The sequence below is a fragment of the Artibeus jamaicensis genome, unplaced genomic scaffold, assembly GCF_021234435.1.
Source record: "Artibeus jamaicensis isolate MK-2021 breed Jamaican fruit bat unplaced genomic scaffold, CSHL_Jam_final contig_415, whole genome shotgun sequence".
Lineage (NCBI taxonomy): Eukaryota > Metazoa > Chordata > Mammalia > Chiroptera > Phyllostomidae > Artibeus > Artibeus jamaicensis.
In genome coordinates this window covers 16203733-16231149 of record NW_026521823.1, presented here as the reverse complement: position 1 = coordinate 16231149, position 27417 = coordinate 16203733, and the positions used below count along the sequence as shown (strand labels likewise).

The 27417-nt window shown below is 34.9% G+C and overlaps 1 protein-coding gene and 1 pseudogene across 2 annotated transcripts in view; one reads left to right on the top strand and one right to left on the bottom strand.

Moving 5' to 3' along the window:
• Positions 1 to 4072: 4072 nt before the first annotated feature.
• Positions 4073 to 27417, top strand: part of KLHL1 (kelch like family member 1) — a 326182-nt gene continuing 302837 nt past the window's right edge. For both annotated transcript variants that reach the window (XM_053665578.1, XM_053665576.1), the window contains exon 1: positions 4073 to 4572. In XM_053665578.1, coding sequence (XP_053521553.1) covers positions 4073 to 4572 — 500 coding nt within the window. The remainder of the gene's footprint in view (positions 4573 to 27417) is intronic.
• On the bottom strand, positions 22115 to 26022 carry LOC119055101 (S-phase kinase-associated protein 1-like; annotated as a pseudogene).

The window sequence follows — 27417 nt, the reverse complement described above, 5'->3', positions numbered from 1 at the left end:
TTTTTTGGTGAAACATCAAAAATACCCCAGGTGACCCAGCCTCTCTACAGCACAGAGTTGGCACTCTGAATCTTCTGGCTTTTCCCAAAACTAAAATCACCTTTGAAGAAAAAGAGATTTCAGACCATTGATGAGATTTAGAAAAATACGATGGGTCAGCAGATCGAATCACCATCCACTCTGTGAGGTCCCAAGGTGCCTGTTTTGAACGGGACAGAGATGCTGCTGCCTTATGTATGATGTTTCCTGTATCTTGTATCTTCTTCAATAAGTGTCTCTATTTTTCATATTCATGGTTGGGTACCTTCTAGGTTGACCTGTACATGAAATTATTTAACATCATTGCTATGTAATATTATGCTTCCTTCTTATTTGGAAAGGAAATGCCATTCCAAAAGGATCTTCATTTAATTTCCATATCCACAACATTGTGCACTCAATTTCAATGACATCCACCCATTTAAAATGATATTTTCCAGTAATGTGCATAGATATGTTTCATTAAAGTAAAACAAAAATAAACAAAAATGAGAACAATATAGGAACATCATAAGGCATGAACTTTTAAACTGGATCACAATTAGCCACTCAAATGCTTTATTCAATATTATTATATAGAAGCAACTTAATAGCCTGTCTCCATCTATGATCTGTCCCCACTTTCCTTGTTAGTTCAGTTTGTTTATTAGATTCCATATGTGAGTGAAATCATACAGTATGTGTCTTCCTCTGTCTGCCTTTTTTCACTTAACATAATGCTCTCCAGGTCCATCCATACTGTTGCAAGGGTAAAATCTGCTTTTTTACAGCTGAGTAGTAATCCATTGTGTAGATGGCCCACAGTTGTTTTATCCACTCATCTATTGATGACCCCTTGGGCTGCTTAATCATATATAACTTGATAAGTTAGATAAACAGTATTTGAATGTCTTTCTCAGAAAGAGTATTGTTTACATAATAATAAATATAGAAAATAAATAATTTAAATAATAAGTTGAAACAGTGTTTTAAGCAAACCAAATAATTCAATAAGAGTAACAAATAGACATTATCTTTCATCTGTTAAGTATACCTTAATATGTTTAATTCATATTCCTTTACTAAAACTCAATATTACATCTCTTTTGTGACATAGAAATTACTGACCTTTAAACCCACACAGTGTCTTTTAAGCTATATAATAGTAATAATATTTCAGGGTAAAAAAGGGAAAACAAAATGGAATTTCAGGATAACAACAAATACAAATTTTGCATTACCATTTTGAATGTTTATTGATTGATATTAATGATGACAATGTAAATACAGCATGCTTGTATTATTTATTTTATATTAACATCTAAATTATGTCATGTTAGAAGATCCACAAAGCTTCAATTACTATAGGAATCATTTAATTTTTTGTTCCTTGAATTTCAACATAGCCTCTGATGGAAACTTCTCAGTCCTGTTCCTGTTGTATAATTTCATACACTGTTTTGTTCCCTGAAGGAAATACCTACCTGATTTAGTTCTCTGATAAAAATGACCTGTCACTATTGTTTGCTTTAAAGGGCTTTTTGCCTTTTTTAAAAACATTGAATATTGAGAGAAAAAAATTAAGGCACAGGGGATTGTAGTCCAGCTGCCAAGGCAGAAATCAATATTTAAAATGTACAATACTGCCTTTTCTTCTCTGGGAAGTAGGGATTTTGTGTGCCTAATTTCTTGTTTTATTAAAATATCAAACTTTGTCTAGGCAGGACTTTAAATTTAGTTTTGATTTCTATTTTAGTTTACTGTTCAACGATGTGGTACCACAACAGTAATATAACTGCACTTGAATGTTTGAGTCCTATGCTCTTCTGGGTTTGCTGAAACTGTGCATTTGGGGAATGGACAACCATTATAGTCTGGGCTCAGGGAACCTGCTAATTCTCTGACCTCCTGTTGACTTCAGCAAAGGGTACAGGGCTCTGTTTTAAAGGCTCATTAAAGAAAAAAGATGAAAAATCTCCAAGCAGTTATAACTGGAATGAGATCATAATGATCATCCTTCTAAATATAGATATAAGAGAAAACACATCCTCCCTTCTTCCAACAGAAGATGTCTGTAGGAAAGGAGCCCCTGGTCACAGGTACAGAAGTGCTCCCTTAACCACACTTTCTGCCTCTGCAGTTTCAGTTGCTTGTGCTCAGTCTTGGGCCAAAAGTATTAGGTAGAAAATTACAGAAATAAACAATTCATGAGTTTCACATGATGCATCATTCTGGATAGCATAACAGAATCTCACACTGTCCCATTCAGTCTAGCCCATCATTTGATTTATCCTTTTGTCCAGCTTATTTTGTCCATACTCTGGATGCTATCTGCCACTAGGTAACTTAGAAGTCCTCTTGGTTAACAGATCACTTGTCCCACATATGGCAGTACTTGTGTTCAAGTAACCCTTATTTTACTTAATAATGAACCACGACACTAGATTTGCAATGCTGGCAATTTGGATACGTCCAACAGAAACTGCAAACTGCTTCCTTTAAGTGACAGGTATGTGTGAGTGTAAGGGGGGTGGATATAGTATACATAGGATTCTGCTTTCGGGCATCAACTGGGGGGTCTTAGAAAGTATTTTCCCCAGAGAAGGGAGGCTACTGTATTCATGTATTGCCTAAATTCTTCCATGCATATTATGTTATGATTTAGGTACTAGAAGATTATTCCTTGAAATTCTCTTTCATCATTTTATTCTACTTCTCAGCTTACAATGAGCAGAGGTCTCATTTAAAGCTACACACTAAATGCACCAGCTTCGCCATACTCATTCCCTGCACTCAGATGCCCATCTTCCAATTTCTCCTGGGTGCCTCTGTCCCCCAGGGTGAAGCATTGCCTGAGTGCATTAATGACAGAGTCACAGTGCAAGTGTCCGAACGTGGCATCATCATCCTTTGATGCCAGCATCCCTGCTTCTTCTGTGTCTCACTACGGAGAAACTAAGGTTACGGTTAGAGGATGCCGTTTATTAAATAATTCAAACCATTAACCAGCAACCTGGAAACGGACGGCAGCTTATTAGGTTTACGCTGTCATGATTCGTATTTGGTGTTTACTGATGCTAAAGCATAGTGCCTGTTTGCTTTACTTTTATTGCTACACAGTAATATAGTGAGGAAGAAGGATAAGAAAAGGTGACAAGATCCACGCAAAGGGACAATAAGAGCAGCAGCTTCACTTGCATAAAGAAGATTGAAGCCTTTCCCCCCTCCCTCCATCTCTCGGTACAGGCCCCAGTGCACATCTGCGTCACTTATGGGGGAGGAGGAGGCGCTGAGGCAGAGAGAAAATTGTACTGTGAGGACCTTGACAGCTTTTCCTTCTGCTTCCCTATATTTTCTGGAATATTTATTTTTCTCTTTTACAAACTGACAATATAAAACCACCCTTCTCCACCTCTCAGAGGGCATTTGACTTTCTCAGAAATACCCGGCAAGCTCTCAGAGCATTCTCGGAGAGGCCAGGGACGGGGACGCAGGTGCACGGAGAAGGCTGGGGAGGGGAAGAGCGCTTCTTCGCGACTTGGGGCTCTTTCTCTTTCTCTCTCTCTCTCTTTGCGCTCTCCAAGCACTGAACTCAGCTGCAAGGAGAGGAGAGCCCACACCTTCCCGACCGAGGCTGTGCCACGGGCGCATCCCAGGGAGGTGTATCCATCTACCGCAGCCTCTCAAGCTTCGGAGCGCGCAGATCCTCCCTCGTGCATCTTCAGCACCAGGGTCGTCCCTCCTTCTGTAATCACGGGACACCTGCACGGGGATTAAGGATTATCAACCCTAGGCGTCCCGCTTCTTCTCTGCTCCCAGCCCGTGGGCTCCCCACGCTCAAGTCCTGCGACCTGTCCGCAGCTGAGCCGTGCAGCTCTGCGGTCCGCACCTGGGTTGTCGCCTGGCAGAGCGCGCATCCCGCCTCGCCCCGTCTGCTCCTGGGGTACAGAGAGCGCTTCCAGCCTCCTCCAACCCCAGACTCCACTGGTCTCCCCACCGGCTGGCCCGTCTACTCCTGCCCAGCTGCGCTCCCTTTGCCTTCCTGGCACCAAGCATGTCGGGCTCTGGGCGAAAAGACTTCGATGTGAAGCACATCCTGAGACTCCGCTGGAAACTCTTCAGCCACCCATCGCCGGCCCCCAGCAGCCCGGCGGGGGGCAGCTGCTTGCAACAGGACGGCAACAGCAGTTTCGAGCACTGGGGACCTAGCCAGAGCCGGCTGCTCAAAAACCAAGAGAAAGGCAGCGTGAGCACATTCTGGAAGAAGCCTTCCTCTTCTTCCTCCTCTTCATCTTCCTCGCCATCCTCTTTGTCCTCTTCTTTCAACCCACTAAATGGCACCCTGCTGCCAGTGGCCACCAGGCTGCAGCAAGGGGCGCCCGGGCAGGGCACCCAACAGCCGACCAGGACTCTCTTCTACGTTGAGTCCCTAGAGGAGGAGGAAGTGCCTGGCCTGGACTTTCCTGGACCACACGAAAAAGGGCTGGTCCTGGAAGAGCTCAAAGTGGAGCCGACCAGCTCGAGCCAGGCAACAGGTGAAGGATGTGGACACAGGTACAGTAAGTCCCCACGGAGCATCCAAGCATCTCCCACTTTTCACTCATTTCCCTGACCCCAGTATGCTCTGGTAGTTAGTAAATCTGAAAGGTTTCAGATTGACAATTTTGGTTAAGAGATGCCAGCCTGGTTTTTTATTAACCAAGCTGCAATCTCGTTAAAAGTTTGTTCATTAATTTCTTTTGATGCAAACATATTGCTTTTCTTTTTTCCAAGATTTTAGACTTGTAATCAGAAACTGAACATATATTCATTTTGGTAACTCTCTAGGTGGAGCAGTTCTCATATTTCTAAGAAAAGTAGTATTCTGTCATTACCTATCATTAAATTGTATCAGTCTTCAGACGCAGTCTGAAATGCGTCTCACATACCTAGAAACTGACGTAGCGTACTGTCTGGGATCCCTGTGGTTTGAATCTCTATTCCAGGAGGAATGAGGTGGACAAAAGGAGGCTGATGGACAGCAGCATTATCTTCTCTCTCTTATTTTCTCCATGAAATACAATGTCATTTTCTCTATCCCAACTTCCCTTTTTATCCTACTTTACTTTTGCCTTGTACAAATTCTTAGAATTAAACTGTTGCTTGAGCCCCTTGACACTCAGCTTTCCTGACTTCCCGATTTGTTGGATCAGTATACGATAGTATAGACTTAGTAAGCAGCTCAATATTATTACTTGTTTATTTCTAAGGTTACACCTCTCTGAGTAGAGTTCTTCTACTTTTAAGACTTATAGAAAACCTTCACATATATGAAACTCCTTGTGAGCTTTACATTTTTGGAGAATGACTCATTACTCTGCACTGGATTGTTACTAGTTTTGGCATGCAGTGAGGATATGAAAAGATCTAATTTTGTTTCATATGATATTAGGCACATTATTGAAGAAAATAGAGGAAAAACAGAAAATGGCAATGATTATGTTAATAAAACTTAATTACCTCTCAATAACAAATTAGGATCAACCAACTTTTTAAACTTGATTGACTGAATGACCTTCTTGAGAAGTTAAGTCACAAAAACAATACATAAAAATAATATAGAGAGATGTACTTTAATTATGTTGACATATGCGAGATTAGAGATACAAAAGAACCCTTAAATTACTTCAATCACATGGATTAAGTGGATTTAAATTTGAATCTTAACAGCCTTGAACATAATCACATATTTGAAGACATTTAATATATCTTATATATAATGTAATATAATATCTTATATTGCATTAAAAATAAAGACAAATTACTTTAATTTGTAATTTTTAAGTATATAAATTTTTTCTATATATAGAAGATAAAATATAAATATAACTATTACTCAATTAAAATATGTTCCAAAAATGTTATAATTTTAGGTACCAATGATGCTATGAAGGTTTTGATTTATGTATTCACTTGTACCTTTAGTTTTAGATCTACTTTTTAAAAATAAAGTATGTTGGGTTTTACCCCCTTTAGCTGAGAAAATGTAAAACTTTATTTATTTAGTTTGGGGAAATCGCTTATAAACATTTAGCAATTTACCTTATACATTTAAAAGAAAGTTTAAATATTAATTATTTACTATGTTATTCATATTGATGTTGTGACCAGTTCAGGAAAAAAGTGGATTAAATTTTGTTTTGTAAAGTATGCAAATCAACTTAAAATACTTGACCTGAGAATATTAATGCTTGATCAGTTTTTTAAAAATTTTCTTTAAACAAATACATTTTTATGTAAATGAGGTATATTTGGCATCAATAATTTTTGAAGATTTTCTTGGTTAGCTGAAGAATTTGAAAATATTAATGGAATACTGACACAAGATATTATAAAAAATAAAGACAGTAACCTTAACAGCTCAGTTAGGGAAAACGCCCATCAGATTTAATTTCCAGTCCTTCATGTTTTAAATATACATCAGTGTTTTTATTCACAAAGAGTTGTAAGTGAAAAAGTATTCTGAAAATAAACCTCGTATTACCTTAAATTATACATACTGTAAGAATGAGGGTCTCCTATGAGATTTTGCATATGTAAAATATTGAAATCACATTTAATTTTATTTTAAAATTCTTATTAATACTTAGATCCTTTTGATTAACTTAAATTTATTGCTGGGCAAATCAGCACTGATAGTATTCTCAGGGATATATGCTCCCAAACCTTCATAGAACATTGGTTCTGTGATGATGATTGATTAAATTTATACTACTAGATTTAGTAATTAGTTACTATCAATACATATTGTATTAATATGTGGTAAAAATAAGGTTCATTTCACAAAAGAGACATTTCCAAAATTAGATATTGAATGGGTAATAATATACAGAATAATTTGTAGTGTTGATTTACTTTTGTTTCTACCATCAGTCATGTAGGAAATCCACACAATGTTCATAATGATCAATGAGCACATAAACTACATTAACTTTGTGTTATAACTTTGATTACTTGGGCCATTATTATTTCATCATTCTGTGATGTCACATTTGATATTTAACAATTTGTTTGATCAATTCTGACATTTATGCTAAAATTTATGTTCATATACAAAGCAAGTGTTCCCATCTTTTCAGTTCTCTTTCTTCATTTGCTGATCTTCTCTTTATTTGTCTGGTCTTTTACTAGTTAGGAACACTGTTTTAAACAAGTGTATGCAACTAAGTTGGTTTACCTTTCTGTTCAATCAGCAGCTAGAAGATGCTCAGGGGAAAGCTGCCCATATTCTCAGAATTCTAGAAATGTCAAATTATCACGGACTTGAAACATAAAGGTAGCAGGAAGACAGTGGTCAACTAATTTACTGCCCAAACCCAGCCTTTATCATGTTACACCATGATAAATATACATTACATTGTGCTAAACATACATAAACAAATCTCCGCATGCTGACACCTTAACCATTATACCATTAAGATTTCTAACTTTTACAGTGATAAGCCCCTAACCTACGCACTTAATCATTTTCCTCTAATGTCTTAACTTAGTTGTTGGAAAGTGTATAATTCAGAACAGTATGCATTTTGATGTGGTTAGTTTTATCCAAAACTCAAAATGTAGTACACTAAGAAACCTAAGAGAAACATTTATATTTTTGCAGTGTGTAGAGATATGAGTAGAAGAAAAAATGTCATGTTTAACTGCTTGCTTTTTTAGCTTTCTAAATTCTCACAGAGCACAGTCATCTGATCTATGGTTTTAGTTATCATCCATAAACTCTATTTCTAGACTTGCTACTCAAAGCCTAAATTCCCCCTGATCTGTTTTCTCTCACATCCACCTCTCTGCCTGGTCTCTCTGGTGGATATCACAAAGACGATCTAAAAATATAACATGTAGAAAATTTAGCTCATCATCTCCCTTCTTTCTTGCTCAGTGTCCTTCTTCTCCATCTCACAGGAGAGCCCTCCATGCATTGGTTTGTACAAAGTAGAAATAGAAGGTCATATTTGCCCAAATTTTCCTTTGCATCATCTTCATCATTCTATATAGCTTTGTGCCTTTCACATGAAAAATGCCCCTTCCTTATCTGTTCCACATCTTTCCATCTCCATTGTCTATAGCAGTTCTAAGAGACTGTCCTATTTCAACTCAACTTCTGTAACTACCATCTGGATCATTTTTCCTCATTAATGTTGCCACCGGTAATTTGTTTTCTATACTAGAGTCAATGAAAATTATAAAATGAAAATCTGAACTGCTTTGTCACATCCCTGCCTTTCCAACCCCCGATCCCCAAAACATTTCCACCAACCTCTGACCTCAATCCATACTTTGACCCTGTAGGTGCTGAATGATTTGTCTCTTGTCTGCCATCTACACTCTTCAATCTCCAACTTTGCATCACTCTCTGCCTTCCAGACTCCATGGCCTTCTCCATCATTTTTATCTGCCATTGGGTCTCACCAACATGTTATTTCTCTCATATAGCGACTCTCCTTCCTTAACCTACCCTTTCCTGAGTATTTGTATTCTTCAGTGAATGTCTGAGTAAAATCTTTGTACCTTTTCCAGAGAAGCATTTATTGCTCCCCTAATCAAAAATTTTACTTTAAAAAATTTTAGGACACATTATCCTGTTGTTTTATTTTCTTTGGGTAAATGCTTTCTATTTATTATTTAAGTTTTTACTGTTGCTTGTAATCATATGTTAATAACTTTGTTCATTTTATTGTTTATCAATAATTACAGTTGCCCAGTAGACAGGGTGTTTGTTTTGTTCATCACTACAGAATATATAGTTACTCAATCAAAACTACTGAGTAAGTAAATATTTGCCATAATCAAAATAAGTGATGTTGGTAGACCTTGTTATTTGGCAGTTAGCATGTTGAATATTTATTTATATTGTGTAGTTTAATATTCAAGATAGCTCTATGATTCTGATATAATTATGTACCTCTTTGGCACAATGATTACATAAATGTGAAATCTTATATATAAACAGGTGATTAATTTGCCCAGAGTCTCAGACTTTTAAGTAATACATGTCAACATGTGTGTGTATGATTCAAATTTGATTTTTTAAAAAATTACTAAATTTTTTGGGGGGACAATGGTTAATAAAATTATATAGATTTCAATTTTTACAGTCTATAATATGTTATTTGTATATTGCATTGTTTACCGCCTGTAGATGTAAAATCTTTTCTATCACCTTTTTCATTTTCCTACCTCTGCTGGACTTCCACTCTTTGCTATGTGATTCCAGACACCATAGCTCAGACCCCTTTACCAATGCTTCTTTCCCTCTACTTAAACAAACAAGCAGAACATAAGAAAAGAGGCTCTAACTAAAGTTATCGTAAAAGTTCTTTTTATTCTCTTGGTGGAAGTCATGTTTGTGTTTGAATGTTTAGATAGAATTCTTAAAATGATAGTATTGCCCCTAACCACCTGGCTTATACCATATGATCTCACCTTTAACTGGAACATAATCAACAAAAGAAAAAAGCAAACAAAATATAACCAGAGACGTTGACATTAAGAACAATCTAACAATAGCCAGAGAGGAGGGGGAAGGAGCAGTGGGGAGAAGGGTTTTCAGGAACTACTATAAAGGACACATGGACAAAACCAAGGGAGAGGGTGAAAGCAAGGGAGGGAGGTGGGTTTGTCTGGGGTTGGGGAGGGTGGGGAGAAAATGCAGACAACTGTAATTGAATAACAATAAAGTAATTTTTAAAAAGCAGAAGAAAAAAATGATAGTATTGCACAATGCCTGGTGAGTTTCAAAAAAGACTTCTTACTACAAGTTAGAAAATGCTCATTCACTTCCTGAAGTATAATATATTCGGAATATTTTAATTTATAATTAAACAAAAGTATAAGGAAATAAACAAAGAAAACAATTTAATTTTGGAGACAAAAAGAGAGCTTTATGATAAAAATCTGCTTGTGAAGGTCAGAACAATTGATACAGAGAAATGTCACAGGAAGGCAGACACAGCATTTGAGCCTCATGGAAATTGGTGGGATGTGAACCAGACATTTCAAATGAAAAGGAATCAACTTTGCTTCAAAAGAAAAAAAAAGTCAAAATGGTAAGGCACTATTTCTTCAGGCAGGTAGCTTTAAACTATGCTTCTCTGGAGCATTAAAATGAACTAATGTTCACATTTCCCCTGCAACCCCAAGTCTGTACTGAAAAAAAAAGTATAGTATGGAGTGATTTTACTCAATTTTATGTCTTTGGTAATTTATCCTAGGCTTGGGCATTATGCAGCCTATAGTCATTTAAGCCAAAAGAAACAAACAAACTAAAAAAAACCTTGTTTGGGGAAAATTTATTTCTTACCTGTTTCAGGGTGGATTTATCAATATTGAGTGGTAGTCTGCAAAGAAGTGCTTAATTTCCAGGTGCCCTTCCCTCTGAACAAGTTTGCTTCAGACAAACTGATAGATCATAAAGGAAAAAATGAGATTACTAGGTTGGATTTGCATGTATGAAAAACTCCAGAGCTATCTGAAAGAAAGATGTGAATATAAAGGAAGATGTTATAAATACAACTGTTAATTATAACAAACATAAAAGAAGAATCACACTGAGACCCCGTATTCTGATTTTCATTGATAAATTTCTAATGAATACTTGGTAAACTATATTAGTAACCCTTTTAAGATACTTCTTAAAACAGATTTTATTTATTTATTTATCTTTAGTGGGGAAGGAGAGAGGGAGAGAAACATCAATGTATGGTTGCCTTTTGTGCGTCCCCTATTGGGAACTGGCCTGCAGGGAACCGGCCTGCAACCCAGGCATGTGCCCCAACTGGGAATCAAACCGCGATCCTCTGGTTCCCAGGCCTGTGCTCAATCCACTGAGCCACACCAGCCAGGGCTAAGATACTATTTTAAATAATTTAATAATAATATATATCCATTCATTTACTGATGAGCACCTACGTTGCTTCCAACTCTTGGCTATTGTAAATTGTACTGCTATGAACATTGTGGTGCATAGGTTCTTTGAAATTGATGTTTTAGGATTCTTAGGATATAATCCTAGCAGTGGAATTGCTGGGTCAAAAGGCAGGTCGATTTCTATTTTTCTGAGAAAAGAGAGGGGAGAGGGAAGGGAAGTTAAGGGGAAAAAGGGGAGGGATTTGGAGGAACAAATAGGAAGGACACAGGGACGAGAACTAAGGGGAGTGGAAGTGGGAGGGAGGTGGGGAGCAAGGGGTGGGGGAGGCTGGGATGGGAGAAATAGACAGAAAACTGTACTTGAAAAAAACTAAATAATTTTTTTAAAAAAGAATAATATATAAATCCTCTCAATCCAATCAAAGTTGACTTTTGGTTAATATAATAAAATATTGATCAATATTTGTTTCTATTGGTTTGTTTTTTCCAAGCCTCAAAGATAATTTTGTATATATGGGGAAGGTGTGCTCCTAACAACTCCACATTGAATCCAATTTTATTGTTTTTTAATAATAGATCACATATAATTTATAGAAAACTGAGATCTGCAGTATATTTTAGAGTTAAATCAAGTTTCTAAATATGAAGATATGCATCATTTTAAGTGCAGTCTTAAAGTCAGGAGATTCTATCGATATTTTTTTACCATCCAAAATAACTCTAGATATTTTTGTGGTAGTTCTCATAACAAATGCTGTTGAATTTATATATTAGTTTAGGCCAGGTAATAATTAATTTACCTTTCTTAATTTAAAATATTGTTATTGAAAACTTTAAAGAAACAAGTGCTGGCGAGAATGCAGAGAACAGGGAACCCTACCTAGTGCACTGCTGGTGGGAATGCAGACTGATGTAGCCACTATGGAAAACATGGGATTTCCTCAAAAAAACTAAAAATGGAACTGCCTTTTGACCCAGTGATTCCACTACTGGGATTATATCCTAAGCTTACTGAAACACCTATTCAAAGGAATTTATGCACCTCACTGTTCATAGCAGCATTATTTACAATAGCCAAGCCCTGGAAGCAACCTAAGTGCCCATCAGCAAATTAGTGGATCAAAATCTGTGGTACGTATGGTACAGTGAAATACTATACAGAAGAAAGAAAGAAGGAACTCTTACCCTTCACTACAGCAGTGATGGACCTGGAGAGTATTATGCTAAGTGAAGTAAGCCAGGTGATGAAAGACAAATACTGTACAATTTCACCTATAAGAAGAATCTAATGAACAGACAGAACACTATAAACTAACAAAGAGAACCACAGGTGTGAACACAGGAACAGGCTGAAAGTGATCAGTGGAGAGAGGGATAATGGCGTAAATAAGGGGAAGGGACTCAATAAAGAACATATGTGAATGATCCATGGACATGGACAACTGTGTGGGAACTGACTGTGGGAGCAAGGAGTGGGGGGGCATGTGGGATGGGCAGAGGGTGGTAAAGGAGGAAAAATTGTGACAACTGTAGTAGAATAACAATAGAAGTGACCTAAAAAGAAAATGATTTACTATAGAAATTTGAAATAATGTCAGTAGTCAATGGGGAATTCAAGTAGCAAGAATGAGCCTAAATTCCACAAAGAATTTCAGAAAGTTGTTAGTTAAGGATTATAGAGCTCAGTGTCCTAGAAAGACTTTTTCCTAGCCACCAGTGACTAAAAACTCTATTAGGAACAGTGGAAACCATAGTTTAAAACACAGTAATTTATACCAAAAAGGTGGTCTCTTAAATAAATGCACTTAATTAAGGGCAATTTTATCATTCAGAAAAATTCTTATGAGTAGCAGGACTGATTTTGCTTTAATAAATCATTTTTACTGTGAATTATTTCCTAAAATGCTGTGAATACTGAATTTAAAATGTCACCTTTCTAGCACTTTAATTCCCCCAATCTTCTCTTTCCCCTCAATAACAAGGAGATTTGTCTACTCTCTGTGCTTTCTTCGTAAAGAAGGAAAAGTTCTTTATTTTCCTATATATACTGGTATTGAAGTAAAGCCTATTTTGCTGAACTTCCAAAGAAGGAAACTATCTGATGTAGATACAGATAATCTGAGCAGGTCAATGATGGTTTTGAAGATCTTATGTTAATTATAATCAATAATAATAATAATAATAACCTGTTGTATAATATAGCATTGATGTTAGCTACCTTTTCTGAATTTTCCTGCCAGGATTTAAAAACATTTTACCTTAATGCTTATGAAAGCTTCACAAGGGTTGCCTCAACCAGAGAGAATGTATGCTATGATTTTAGGATCCCAAGAAAGATCTATTTTGAATGGTAAGCCTATGTGACAGATAATTTTAAACAAAGATCATGTCACAGAAATGATGCTTTTATGAAACTGGTCTTAGTGTCTTCAATAATAATCAGAGAGAAGTCAATTGGAGTTAATTCTAAATTCAGCCTTTCCTATTCCTTCGGTGGCCTTAATTAAATGTGGTCTTAATAACTGATTTTTATAGAAAATCATTCAATTTGATTTTTTGTATTTGTTCTGACACTGTCTAGATAGACTATCTTGGCATCTTTTTTTCCTTAGAGATATTACTAGGCATTTTCATCTTTAGTAAAATATGATTCAACAACTTAAATTATAGAATCAGAAAATTGGAAGGTTATATTACAAGGGAAAGGAATATTTAAACTATTTTATCATTGTTCAAGAAGAGAGTGCCAAGATCTCTTTGAATCAATAATAAGATGTCTTTTAGATTTTGTTTTGGTTTGCCTAGTAGATTCCAATTTTACTCAAATGTCCAAGAGGTCTTCTTAGGTCAGTATTCACAAACATCAGCATTTCAGAGAAAATGGAAAGTCTATTATTATAACTTGTATTTTTGAATTTATGAATATAAAACATTCTGAAATTCTAAGCTGAGATTCAACTTTGAACTGTACTGTTTTGAAAATAAATCTGAAATAGTTTTTATCATTTGCAGTGAAATTTAAATATGATACCTATTTTTTCTGTTACCTTACCTTTGTTACACTAGCATGTAATTACAATAGAGAAGTTTACACAAATTAGTACTTGGATGTTTGGTACTTGGTAATCCACTGGTGATTTTTAAAGATTTACTTATGCATTTTCTTCTCAAAAGGCATAACATTTTCACATTATAAATATTTTATTATTCTGCTACAGTAGTCTTGGTTAGGTCAATATATTGTGTTTAAGTAATGTGAATATGCCCACATTATTTGCCTAGAAATTAGAAAATTTTTAAAAGCAGTTAATATAAGAAAATCCTGGGCCAAATAATATTCTAATCACCACATTCAAGTCAGGATAAAAGAACTTGTTTTCTTATTTCTAGTGAAAATAGAATAACAGGGACTGGACATACATTCTCCCCTGCAGCAACAACAAAGAGTGAAAGAATGAAGGAAGAAAAAGACAAATATGTGTATAGAAAAAGAGAATGAAGAAAGAAAGGAAGAAAGAAAGAAAGAAAGAAAGAAAGAAAGAAAGAAAGAAAGAAAGAAAGAAAGAAAGAAAGAAAGAAAGAAAGAAAGAAAGAAAGAAAAGGGAGTGGGAGGGGAAGAGAAGGGAAGGGAAAAGAAATGTATATGAAACAACATTTTTCAAGACACTGGACAATGAAGAAGAGTGATACCTAAAATATGAAGAACAAATGAATGAGTTCTGTGATTGCCCAGATCACCATTTGAGAGAGAGAGAACCCAGGCACTGTTACAGGGAAGGGGAAATCAAGAGAAATATGATAATCACCCTGGATTCAAGACCTGGAGCTCAGTATCCAAAGAGACCAAGACACAGTGCCTTTTAAAACAACCGTACTGAAACAACAATAAAAAAATCTTAAAAGAAAGAGAGAGAGAGCTATGCATGTGGGTTTCGGACCACTATGCTGTACACCTGAAACTGATACAGGATAGCGTTGAATGTGAACTGTAACTGAAAAATAAATTAATTAAATGGAAAGTCATCAGCATGTAGTTAATTTTAGGATCTGTGATGTAATATTTCACTAAAGTTATATAAGGTACAACCATTGAAGAGAGCAATGTGAGGGGTACATGGGACTTACTACAATTTTTGCAACTGCTTGTGACTCTGTAATGATTTAAAAATAAGTAGTTTTAAAAAAAATAAAAATAAATAAGAGAGAGCACATATGTAGAACACTGCAGAAATCTGTGAAGGGGTCTCTTGATTATTCAGCAGATCTATAGCCAGTTCAGTACTGACAGGTGCATGTGTTTAAGGAAACTATTCACATCTTAGGAAAGAACCATCTCAAAATTAGAGATAATAGTACCTGTTCCTAACAATCAGAATGTAAAACACATGATTCATGGGACTAGAAAAGTATGTGGAAGGGTATAATTCCAGGAACAGGAAATAGCTAAATTTAAATACTGACATGGTACCCATTTAACAAATCTCAACAATAAAACCTGAAAGTATTAAAATGTTTCAAAGTAATATAACTGTGCCCTATAACAAAGATGAATAATAATTCACATATTCATATCCTCAATATTCAATATTCAACATTCATATATTCAGTAATCAACATATCATGAATATTCAGTAGGAAACAAGGTAATTTAAATATCTCATTTCCAATTGAAGACAAATAGGCAAAAAAGTAGAAAAATATAAACCATAATGAGAAACAGAGTCAATCAAATAAAACCGGCCCAAAACAGTAGCAGACAAAGACATTAAAACAGTTAAAACAATATTCCATATGTTCAGTTAACTACAGTTATGCTACATATGAAAAAAATCAACATCAAACCTCTAAATGAAAATAAAACTACAATCCCTCAGATAAAAATATATACTGGATAAAATTAATGATTGAATAGATGTTTCAGAAAAACATGATGACCTTGAAAACAGCAACAAAATCATGCAAAATGAAGCAGGGAAAATGACACCAGTTGTCACAAAGAAATAACACCCACCAGAAATGGTAACTATGTGGGTTAAAAAAAAACAAGATTATTCTTTATTATTTAAATCTAAAACATTTGGAAAGTAAATAATGGTTAGACAAACAAAGCAGACTGTTATGAGGTTTTCATCAAATGCGTAACATAGATGTGTGGCAACAATGGCATTAAGACTGGGAAGGGAGAAATGTGGGAGTAGCATTGGAAGATTCTTACACTAAATGTGAAATAGTATATGATTGGAAGGTAGTCTCAGCAGTATATGATACATCCCAAAGTAACCATTATATTAACAAAATAATAACAAATAGTAATCCAACAAAAATACAAAATGCTGTCATAAAATAATTGAATTCATCTAATAAAAGAAAATAGGAACAAAGATCAGATGGGAAATGCATAGCTCAATCATAGTCTGAAAGCTTACAATATCAATAATCACTTTAAAAGTAATTATTCTATATGTCCATAATTAAAAGTAGAGATTATCAAATTGCATAAAAATTCAGACCCAATTATACTGTACTTACCAAAAATACACTTTAAATATAAACACAAATATTGGTTAAGTAGAAAAAGATGACCGAGACATAAATTCTAAGACTAATCAAAATAAAGTTAAAATATATGAATACCAAAGAAAGTATATCTCAGAACAAAAATATATAAATCTGATAAAGCAAATACATCAAAAACCTACAGCTGGCATCACTATTGAAAGGCTAAATGTGTTTCTGCTAAGATTTGGAACAAAATGACGATGTCTCCTCATTCCACCTTTATTCAACATTGTATTAGAGATGATAATTTGTTCGATAAAATAAGCAAACAAACAAACAAAAAAGGCACCGATACTGAAAAGAAAAGAATGAAATTATTTTCACTTATGCAAGAATTTATCATCCATGTAGAGATGAAAAACTAATATGGTGTTTATTTTTAGTCATAATTGTTTATTAGAAAAAAATTTGTGGAATCTATAAGAAAATGAGTTTTGCAGGGATATAGAATCAAATAATAAAAATAAGTTATATTTCAATATATTATCAACAACAATTGGCAATTGCTATTACAGTAATAATATATTTTATAATAATATCAATAAAGAATTAAGAAATAATAACTATGACAAATATGTGAAAAACCTACCATACACTGAAAACAATAAAACTGTGCTGATAAAAAGCAAAAGCATAAATAATGGAAAGACATGTTCATGGATCAAAAGACATTTTTAAGATGATTGTTCTCCCTTTGATGCTCCTGCCCCCTTTGTCAAACATGAATTGACCCTAGAGACTTGGGTTTATTTCTGGGCTCTCTATTCTGTTCCATTGCTTTGTGTGTCTGTTTTTATGCCAGTACCACACTGTTTGCTTACAGTGGCCTTGTACTATATAGTTTGATATCAGATATTGTTATCCTTCCTACTTTGTTCTTCTTTTTGCTGAAGCTCTTTTAGGTCAGTTTTGGTTCCATATAAATTTCTGAAATATTTGTTCTAGATCTGTGAAATATGCCATTGTCATTTTAATAGGGATTGCATTGAATCTATAGATTGCTTTGGGTAGTATGGACATTTTAATGATGTTAATTTTTCCAGTGCATGAACATGGCATATGCTTCCATTTATTTGTATCGTCCTTAATGTCTTTCTTCAGTGTTCTGTAGTTTTCCTAGTATGGGTCTTTCACCTTCTTGGTTAAGTTTATTTCTAGGAACGTTATTTCTCTTGTTGCTATAGTAAATTGATTCCCCCCCTCCCAGTTTCTGCTTTTGATATTTCATGCTGGTGTACAAAACTGCCTTTGATTTCTGATTATTGACTTCATAGACTACTATTTTGCCAAATTCACTTACTAGGTTGAGTAGTTTTTTGGTGGAGACTATAGGTTTTTTTATCTATATTGTCATCTGCAAATAATGACAGCTTTACTTCTTCCTTTCCAATTTGGATGCCTTTTATATCTTTTCCTTGCCCGATCACACTGGCTACAACTTCCAGTACTGTGTTGAGTAAAAGTGGTAAAATTGAGCACCTTTGTCTGGTTCCTGACCTTAAGGGGAAAGCTTTTAGTTTTTGCCCAATGAGTGTAATGTTGGCTGTAGGTTTCTCATGTATGGCCTTAATTATTTTGAGGTATGCTCCCTATATTCTCACTTTACTGAGCATTTTTATCATAAATGGGCACTGGACTTTACCAAATGCTTTTTCAAAATCTATTGACATGATTGTGTGACTTTAGTCTTTCATTTTATTTATGTGGTGTGTAATGCTTATTGATTTGCAAATATTGTACCATCCTTGCATCCCTATGATGAATCCTACTTGATCATGGATTATGCTCTTTTTAATTTATTGCTGGATCCAGTTTCCCAATATTTTGTTGAGAATTTCAGCATCTATGTTCATCAGAAATATTGGCATGCAGTCTTCTTTGTTTGTTGTGTCTTTATCTGGTTTTGAAACTAGGACAATATCGCCTTTGTAAAAAGACTTTGGAAGTCTCTCCCATTGTTGAATTTTTTGGAATAATTTGAAAAGGATAGGTGTTAGTTCTTCTTTAAATGTTTGGTAAAATTTGTCTGTGAAACCATCTGGCTTAAGGCTTTTGTATGCCAGGAGTTTTGGGGGTTTTTTTTTACTGCTTCAATTTCACTAATTGTTGTCTGTCTATTCAGGCTTCTGCTTCTTCTTCATTCAGTTTTGGAAGATTGTATGTTTCTAAAATTTGTCCATTTTGCCCAGGTTTTCAAATTTCTTGTCATATAGTTGTTCATAATCCTTTATATTTCTGTGCTATCCTTTATATTTCTTTAAAATATCCTTTATATTCATACAAATCCTTTATATTTCTGTGTTATCCTTTATATTTCTCCTCTTTTGTTTCTGATTTTATTTAGGCCCTTTTTCTTTTTCTTCATGAGTTTGATTAAAAGCTTGTTTATATTTTCAAAGAACCAGCTTTATTGATTTATTGATCCTTTGAAATGTTTTTTTTTTAGTCTCTCATCATTTATTTCTGCTCTGGTCTTGATTGTTTCCTTCCTGCTACTCACTCTGGGCTTTGTTTTTGTTCCTCTCATTCTTGTAGGTGTAGGATTATCTTGTTTATTTGAGATTTTTCTACCTCTCTAAGTATGCCTGTGTTGCTATGAACTCCTCTCCCAGGACTGCCTTTACTGTGTTCCATAGGTTTTGATCTGTTGTGTGCCCATATTCCTTTGATTCCAAATACTTTTTGATTTCTTCTTTGATCTCATTACTTACCCATTCATTGTTTATTAACATGTTATTTGGTATCCATGTATTTGAATGCTTTTGAGTTTTTTCCTCCCAGTTGGTTTCTAGTCAAAAGCCATTGTGATCCAACATGCTTGATACGATTTCAACTTTCTTATCTTTGTTGAGGCTTGTTTTGTGTCGCATCATGTGGTCTGTCTTTGAAAATAGAAAACAATAGCCTCAATCAATGGTGTTACAAGAAGTCTACAGGTAGATGCAAAAAAAAATGAAATTAGACCACCAAATTAAACCATACACCAGAATAAAGTCAAAATGGATAGGAGATGTAAATAAAATTGTGACACCACAAAAGTCATAGAGGAAAACATAGACAGTAAAATTTCAGATGTCCTACACAGCAATATTTTTGTGGCTATATCTCCTAAGGCAAGAAAATAAAGGAAAACATAAATAAATGGGGCTACATGAAATTAATAAGCTTTTGCAAGGCTAAAGAATCATCCTCAAGATGAAAAGGGAATCTACTGTATAAGAGAACATTTGCTAGTGATATATTAGACAAAGGTCTGATCTCCAAAATATATAAAGAACTCACTCATATGACTCAACACTATAAAGACACAGTCCAATTAAAAACTGGGCAAAGGACCTGAATTAGCACTTCTCCAAGGAGGACATACAGATGGTCCATAAACATATGAAAGGATGCTCAACATCACTAGCCATCAGGGAGATGGCAATTTAAACCACAACAAGATACCACCTCACATTGGTCAAAATGGCTATCATTAACAAATCAGCAAACAAATGCTGACAAGTATGCAGAACCCTGGTACACGGTTGGTGGGAATGCAGACTGATACAGCCAATGTGGAAAACATTATGGAACTTCCTCAAAACACTGAAAATGGAATGGCCTTTTGTCCCAGTGACTCCAATGCTGGGATTGTACCCTAAGAATCCCGAAACACTAATTCAAAAGAACTTATGTACCCTAATATTCATAGCAGTGTTATTTAAAATATTCAGGTGCTGGAAACAGCTTAAGTGCCCAGCTTAAGTACATGAGTAGATTTTTAAAAACTGTGCAGCATATGGGACAATGGAACACTATGCAGCAGAAATAAAGAATTTCTACATTTTGTGACAGCACTGATAGAACTAGAGAATATTATGCTAAGAGAAATAAGCCAGGTGGTAAAATACAAATACCATATGATTTTACCTATCATAGGAACCTAATGAACAAAACAAATTAATGAGCAAAATAGAATCAGAAGCATGAAAACAAGAAACAGACCGGCAGTTACCAGAGAGGAGTGGGAAGGGGAACAAGGAGAGGGGGACAAAGGAAAAGGGACTAATCAAAGGACATGTGAGAATGACCCATTGACATGGACAACAGGATGGGGACTGACTGTGGGGATGGGGTTGGGTTGGATGGAGGAGAACAAAGTGGGGAAAATAGGGACAACTGTATTAGAACAACCATAAAATATTTCATTAAAAAGGTGGTTTTTTTCTACCAGAATTGATCTGTAGATTGTACATATTCTCAAAGAAACATCTCTTTATTTTTATTAATATTTGACAGGATTATTCTAAAAGTTCCTTGAAAAATTTGAAGGACCTAGAATAAACAAAACAACTTTGAAACAAATGGACAAATTTGAGTAATAACACTTTCTGAATTTCTGATTTATTCTGAATCTACATTAATCATCATAGTGTATTATCAGGGTCACAAAATATAACTAGACAAATAGAAAATAAATAAGTAGTTTTTGTAATAGCCATAATGAGATATGTAGGTCATAAAAAAAGAATAAACAACTGGTCATCAAACACTATGACTGAAGGAAAAATGTTATGATGAGCCAACAAATCTCATTGTATGGTGTATATCTCTTTAACCTTTATCTATAAGTCAGATAAATTATCCATTGTATTGATTATTTATACTTTGAATAGAAATTTGATTCTAAATGGTCTTGAATCATATACTGGAGTCAAACATACTTTTGATTTGATATATGACATTTGTTTTGTTTAAGGTGATAATGAGATATGTTGAGTCTTTCGCTGCCTTGCTCTTGGCAGGAGAAGAGAAATAGAAAAGGAAGAATGCATAGCTTTACCGTAAGGATTTCTGCAAAGAGAGTTCAACAATGCTTATCATGCGAGCACAAGGCACTTGTATGATAAGACAGTGGAAACCATCTCCATTGCCAGTCTTAGAGAAGCAATATTATCCGTGAGCTTTGCCTTAATGACACAGAAAGGAATGAGCTATGCTGTCCCCTTCTATGACTTCACTTTTTACTTTACCAGACAACTCGGAAGAACCACTAAACATATTTTCACACACAGGAGAAATAGTTTATTTTCTACTTTATCTTGTTGTACTAACAGATATAAAATCTTTACATATAATTATTCTCCTAGTAACAGCCTGTGACTTTTCAATAGATTTATTATCCAAAAAATATTTTAATTATAAAATTTAATTTATATTTTATAGAGTTTTTCAAATAATATACCTTAAATTTTTGAATATATATTTTTATTTGTGCAAATTGACGGATCTATTTGAAATCTTTACCAAAGTTGAAAACTCACTTGTGTCTATTATTACTCCTTTATTCTCTTACATAATTTTATTTGCCTCATGCCAAATTTTTATCTAAATATTGTAAATGTTTATTTTTTTTTACCAGAGTGAAGCCACAATTCAGTTTTATTCAGAACAAAGAGAAAAGAAACTTTTTGATCGCACTGGAAGAAACCTAGCCATAGGTTTAGAGTCTGTACCCAAACTACACATGCAGTGAGGACGGTACTCTGCTAATACAGTTGATTTGCTGCTGCATTTGTCTACCATTTGTGTAATATTAACAATTCTAAACAGAGCAGTGAACCTAGTGTTTGCAACAATTCTGACAGTGTTACAGTGTCAGCGACAACAATTCACATCTCTCCGCACCATGGTCCTCTTTGTGTACCTTGGTTTTCTCTTTTTCAGTAAAGTAGTTTTTGATGTTGATGGTCTTGTGAATCCCTTCATGAGTTTTCCCCTTGATCATATTGGCAACAGTCTGGAAAGTAACATCAAGCAAACCTTTGATGTCTAAATAGTTTGCAGCCAGAATAAGTTAAAAAAGTGTTCCTTGGTCAACTTTCAGGAATTCTTGGTCCCATACAGGAATATCATTGTTTCCTTTTCCTTTGTTCTTATCACCCTCAGGAGGTCATCCTGAGGATCATCCTCAGGTCATCCTTGTGGTGGGTGCACCAGTGAATGACCTTTTGTAATATTGTTGCATTAACATTTGGTAGAAGAACTGGGTCATCATCACTTTCATCATCCACTGCCAAATCTTCTACCGTGGTCTTGACAGTCACAGATTGTTTGGCAATTTCAACATCAACTTCAAATATCTCTCCATCACAACTCTGCAACTTAATTGAAGACTTGGTGCTCAGTAGAAATTGGGCTTGAGGAGCACATGGCAGTGTCAGCAGAGACAAGAAGGAAAGGCAGAGAATACTGTCCTTCTAAACATTTAAATTGTTATCAGTGGTCTGGCTGGCGTAGCTGAATGGATTGAGAGCAGGCCTGTGAACCAAAGGGTTGCAGTTTGAGTCCCAGTCAGAGCACATTTGTGAGTTGCAGGTCAGGACCCCAGCAAGGGTCACACAAAAGGCAACCACACAGTGATGTTTCTCCCCATCTCTTTCTCCTTCTCTTATCTTCTCTCTAAAAACAAATAAATAAATTAAATCTTAAAAAATAATAAATTCTTATCAGAAAACTCCAGAAAATCTTTACAATGCCATGCACTGAATGTATATATGAACTATAAGCATTATGGATTTTTATAAGTTAGTATTGTTTGCCTGATTTTAATATATTGGCACTCACAGTTTCATGCAGCAGTGGAAGGAAAACTTAGAAAATCTAAGTTTTAAATACAAGTAAACTCTACCTGTACAAGAAACTGTCACCGTTGTTAATTAAATTGCTCCTTATGTCATTTTGTCATTGGGATATGAATGGAAGAGGGCAAGAAATATATTGTATTTCAAGTATTCAGGCCTTGCCACTGCAAAAGACAGGGATCTTTTCTCGTGGTTGAATTAGCTTGACTCTTAGCATAGCAGCATGAATTAGGCTGCACTTTGGCTACTTAAGATATGAATTGAGCTCCATTTTGTACACTTAAGGTTTATTCTGAGCCAAATGTACACCATACAAAAACTATTCCTTCACTCAATGAAGATTATTTTAAATCAGTTATAACTTTCCAGGCAATATGCCTGCTTCCTGAGATAAAAAGAGGTATATAAAAAATCCCTTTTTTCACAAAATAAAAATTAATAATAAAATTTAACAAATAAGTATTGTAAAAATGTAAACTGTGTTATACAAAATACATGCATATTAGAGAGACTTTTCAAAGTACAAAAAAGGAAAGCTTCAAAAGGGTCTTAATAGAGACCACCATCAGTGTTTACAGTTTCTTATTAGGAAAAAAAAGCAAGTAAATTAGCATGCTTATGCCAGGATAAAATGTCGGGTGATGTGAGTGAGGTTATAGACCATCATCAGACAATGAGGGGCCTTCTAGATCATAATTAAGACCTTGGGTTTTACTTAATGTGACTATAAGACAATGAACCTAGCTGATGTGATTTTTTCCCATTAACATATGTAAGATGGACTAAAGAAAAGAGAGGTAAAACAACATAGACAGCCATGTTAGAAGGGTAAAACAACAATCCTAGTAAGAAACTATTACTAAGAAAAGACACAGAAGGGAAGAAAACATTTAAAAAATAAAATGCTCCAATTGCCAATTAACTGAAAGTTTAATTGTTAAAGGTAGAGAGGTAAGAAGATGCCTACAATTTTAGATGGACAAATGGATTTTTTTGTTGTTCTACAAAGTGGATGATGCAGGAGACTGAAGGGAAGAAAATAATTATTGTTTTGAACAATCTGAGTTCAGTAAGAAGCTGGCATAGATATTTTAATATCTACAGTCCATGTGGGGTGGTTGTAGAGGGGTAAAGGAATTACAGAACTTAAAATTTTGTTCTATTGTAGTAGAGAATATGTTGGATCTTAAGATTTCACATGAAGAATAAAGCTGAACAGTGACAGAATCAAATCTATGGCATGAGTTAGTAACTTGGGATGAAGATGTGGAGTTGAAGGAACTGAGAGAAGGGGCTACTTTGTGTGATGAGCCACGCATGAAAGATTAATTATGCCCAGGAATACGGTTGGATTCGAGAGGTGTCAATGTCATCACATATTAGAGGACAAAGATGCTAGACTTATCTAGGTGATCATTTTGTAAGTTTTACAAATGTCTAAGTCACTAAACCTGAATCTAATTTAATATTGTTTGCCAACTAATTTTAACAGTAGGAATAAATATCAGTTAATCTTTTTAAAAGAGCAACATCAGGTATACTAGGGTAAGCAATTCACCTAAGTCTACAAAACTGAATGACTTTGTTTCCTGAGGATGCAAGACCCATATGATAGGTGCACATATGTAGTGCTAGGCATTTGTAGACACTACCTCCAGGGGCCAGGGTCGTGAGAACTATGAACAACCTATCAATTAGAAGGGTACAAGGGAAGCAAATGATGTACGAAACATCCTTGCACTATCCTTTCGAGAAGGATCATGCAAGTTTCAGACTGACAATCTCAGGAAGCTAAGAAAGGAAAGAAGGTATGTCCTTATGTGTATGAGATTCTAAAAGAACAGAAGTAGTGAGGCTTGCATTCTATATGACGGTCAGGGATGATACAGGTGGCATGTGAGTGAAATTGGATGTAGTTCCATATGTGCCAATAGTGAAAAGTTGGTACATTTGTGTTTATTTTACAGGTAGCCCCAGGAAAGTTGATTATGACCAACATATATTTAATCAAACATTTGGAAGATTTTTTAATGGGTAAGAGGGTGGGGTTTTGAACTGTTATTATGAACAGTCCCAGTACAAAATGAAAATTATTAAATTACCAATGCTTAATTATGAAATGATTATTAATTATTAAAATTACTAAGAATTTAAAGGCACAGACAGTACAACATGAAACATAAGACCCTTTTGAACACAGGTCCACACACATGAAGCTGCCCTTGAATAGAATTATGACTGCAGAACATAAAAGGTTGATTTAATCTTTAAAGGGACCTCTTTACCCAACACTAAGAGTAAGATGCATCTTAAAAAGCCAAGAAATGGAAAAGCAATTCCAGCTTAAACAGTTACATATTCAATGAGTTTCATAAAACTTATAAATAGGTATATATAATTACAAAGCTCACAAAAATATTTAAATTAAAATATGCTTTTAAAATTGTATTAGTTTTAGGTGATAAATAACTTCCCCAGAGTGTACAAAGCTTCTGAAATATTCAGCATATTATTTTACTTGAAAGGAAGGCTATTGGAACAAGTAGGTAGTGTTAAAAGCTTGGGCCTCAGGGAACTTAATAGTATGTGTTGTTAGCTGTACTTCAAAAAAGTTTTTGACTATTCAGACGTATGCCTGTATATTCCATGTTGAGTTCAATATATGAGTTAAAATGATCCCTACATTACTTCTTTAATAAAGAAATTATGGGTAACTCTATATTTCACTCACATTTACTCAATTTTTAACTAGGTTGGAGAATTACATTGGTCTAGGAGCTAGCCACAGGGATGTGTAATTGGCCGAGTGAGCTGATGCAGTATCATCAACCTTTCCAACCCGAGGTATCAGGAATGCATTCATACCTGAGAAGTCAATGATTATCACAGTCTCAGGAATTATCCTTCTTATCATTTCTTATTGACTATAGTTATATTATGGGATTAAATATAACTTTCTTTAAAATACTATATTTAAATGTGCAGATAAACTTCATTGAATGTATTAAAGTACATTGGGAATTATTTTAGAATTTGATTTCTTCAGACAAAGAAACTCTGACACTTAAACTTTTTATAAAAAGAATGTTCCACTTGACAAACAGAGGGACCAAAGACATATGAAAGAATGCTTGACATCACTAGCCATCAGAGAGATGCAAATAAAAACCTCAGATTAAAACATCACCTCACACGGGTCAGAATGGCCATCATTAATAAGTCAACAAGGGCTGGCAAGGGTATGGAGAAAAGGGAACCCTGGTACACTGTTGGCGGGAATGCAGACTAGTACAGCCACTGTGGAAAACAGTATGGAATTTCCTCAAAAATCTAAAAATAGAACTACCTTTTGATCCAGTAATCCCACTGCTGGGATTTTACCCCAAGAATCCTGAAACATCAATTCAAAAGAACTTATGCACACCAATGTTCATAGCAGCATTATTTACAATAGTCAAGTGCTGGAAACAGCCTAAATGCCCATCAGTAAATGAGTGGATTAAACACTTTGGGATACTACACAACAAAAAGAAAGAAGGAACTCTTACCATTTATGACAGCATAGATGGAACTGGAGAATATCATGCTAAGTGAAAATAAGCCAAGCAGCAAAAAACAAATACCTATGATCTCATCTATAAGTGCAACCCACTGAACAAAACAAATGAGCAAAATAGAATCACAGGCAGGGAAACAAGGAAGAGACTGACAGTGACCAGAGGGAAGGGGGAAAAGGAATAATGGGGTAAAGAAGGGGAAGGGTCCAGTCAAGGAACATGTATAAAGGACCATGGACATGGGCTACAGTGTGGGGATTAACTGTGGAAAAGGAGAGTGGGCAGGGTAGAGGAGAGCAATGGGGGAAAAATTGGAACAACTATAATAAAACAACAATTAAAAAGAATGTTCCACTTGAAATTACAAAGCTACAATTTTTTAAATTATAATTATGAAAGCTTTGTTATGGAAGAGGCTAATTGTTCTCAATAACAAATGTATATATAAAATACAAATTATATCATGTTGCTCAAGTCACTATTAATCAGATAAATGGCTTAAATTTATATAATTATAAAATCTAGGGATAGAAATAGTCAATAATACTTTATTGCTAATGAGAATGTCATTTGCTATAGTTTGGGGTGGGGAGATGGACCAATGAGACAATATCTATTGACATAAAAATATGATAATTTTAAAATTCAGAAATACAGATTTTTAGTAAATATTATTCAGAAATAAAATGACTAGAAGTTAAGGAACACTCATAGTCCATGTTTGTTCATCAATAAACAAATGATAAAAGTTA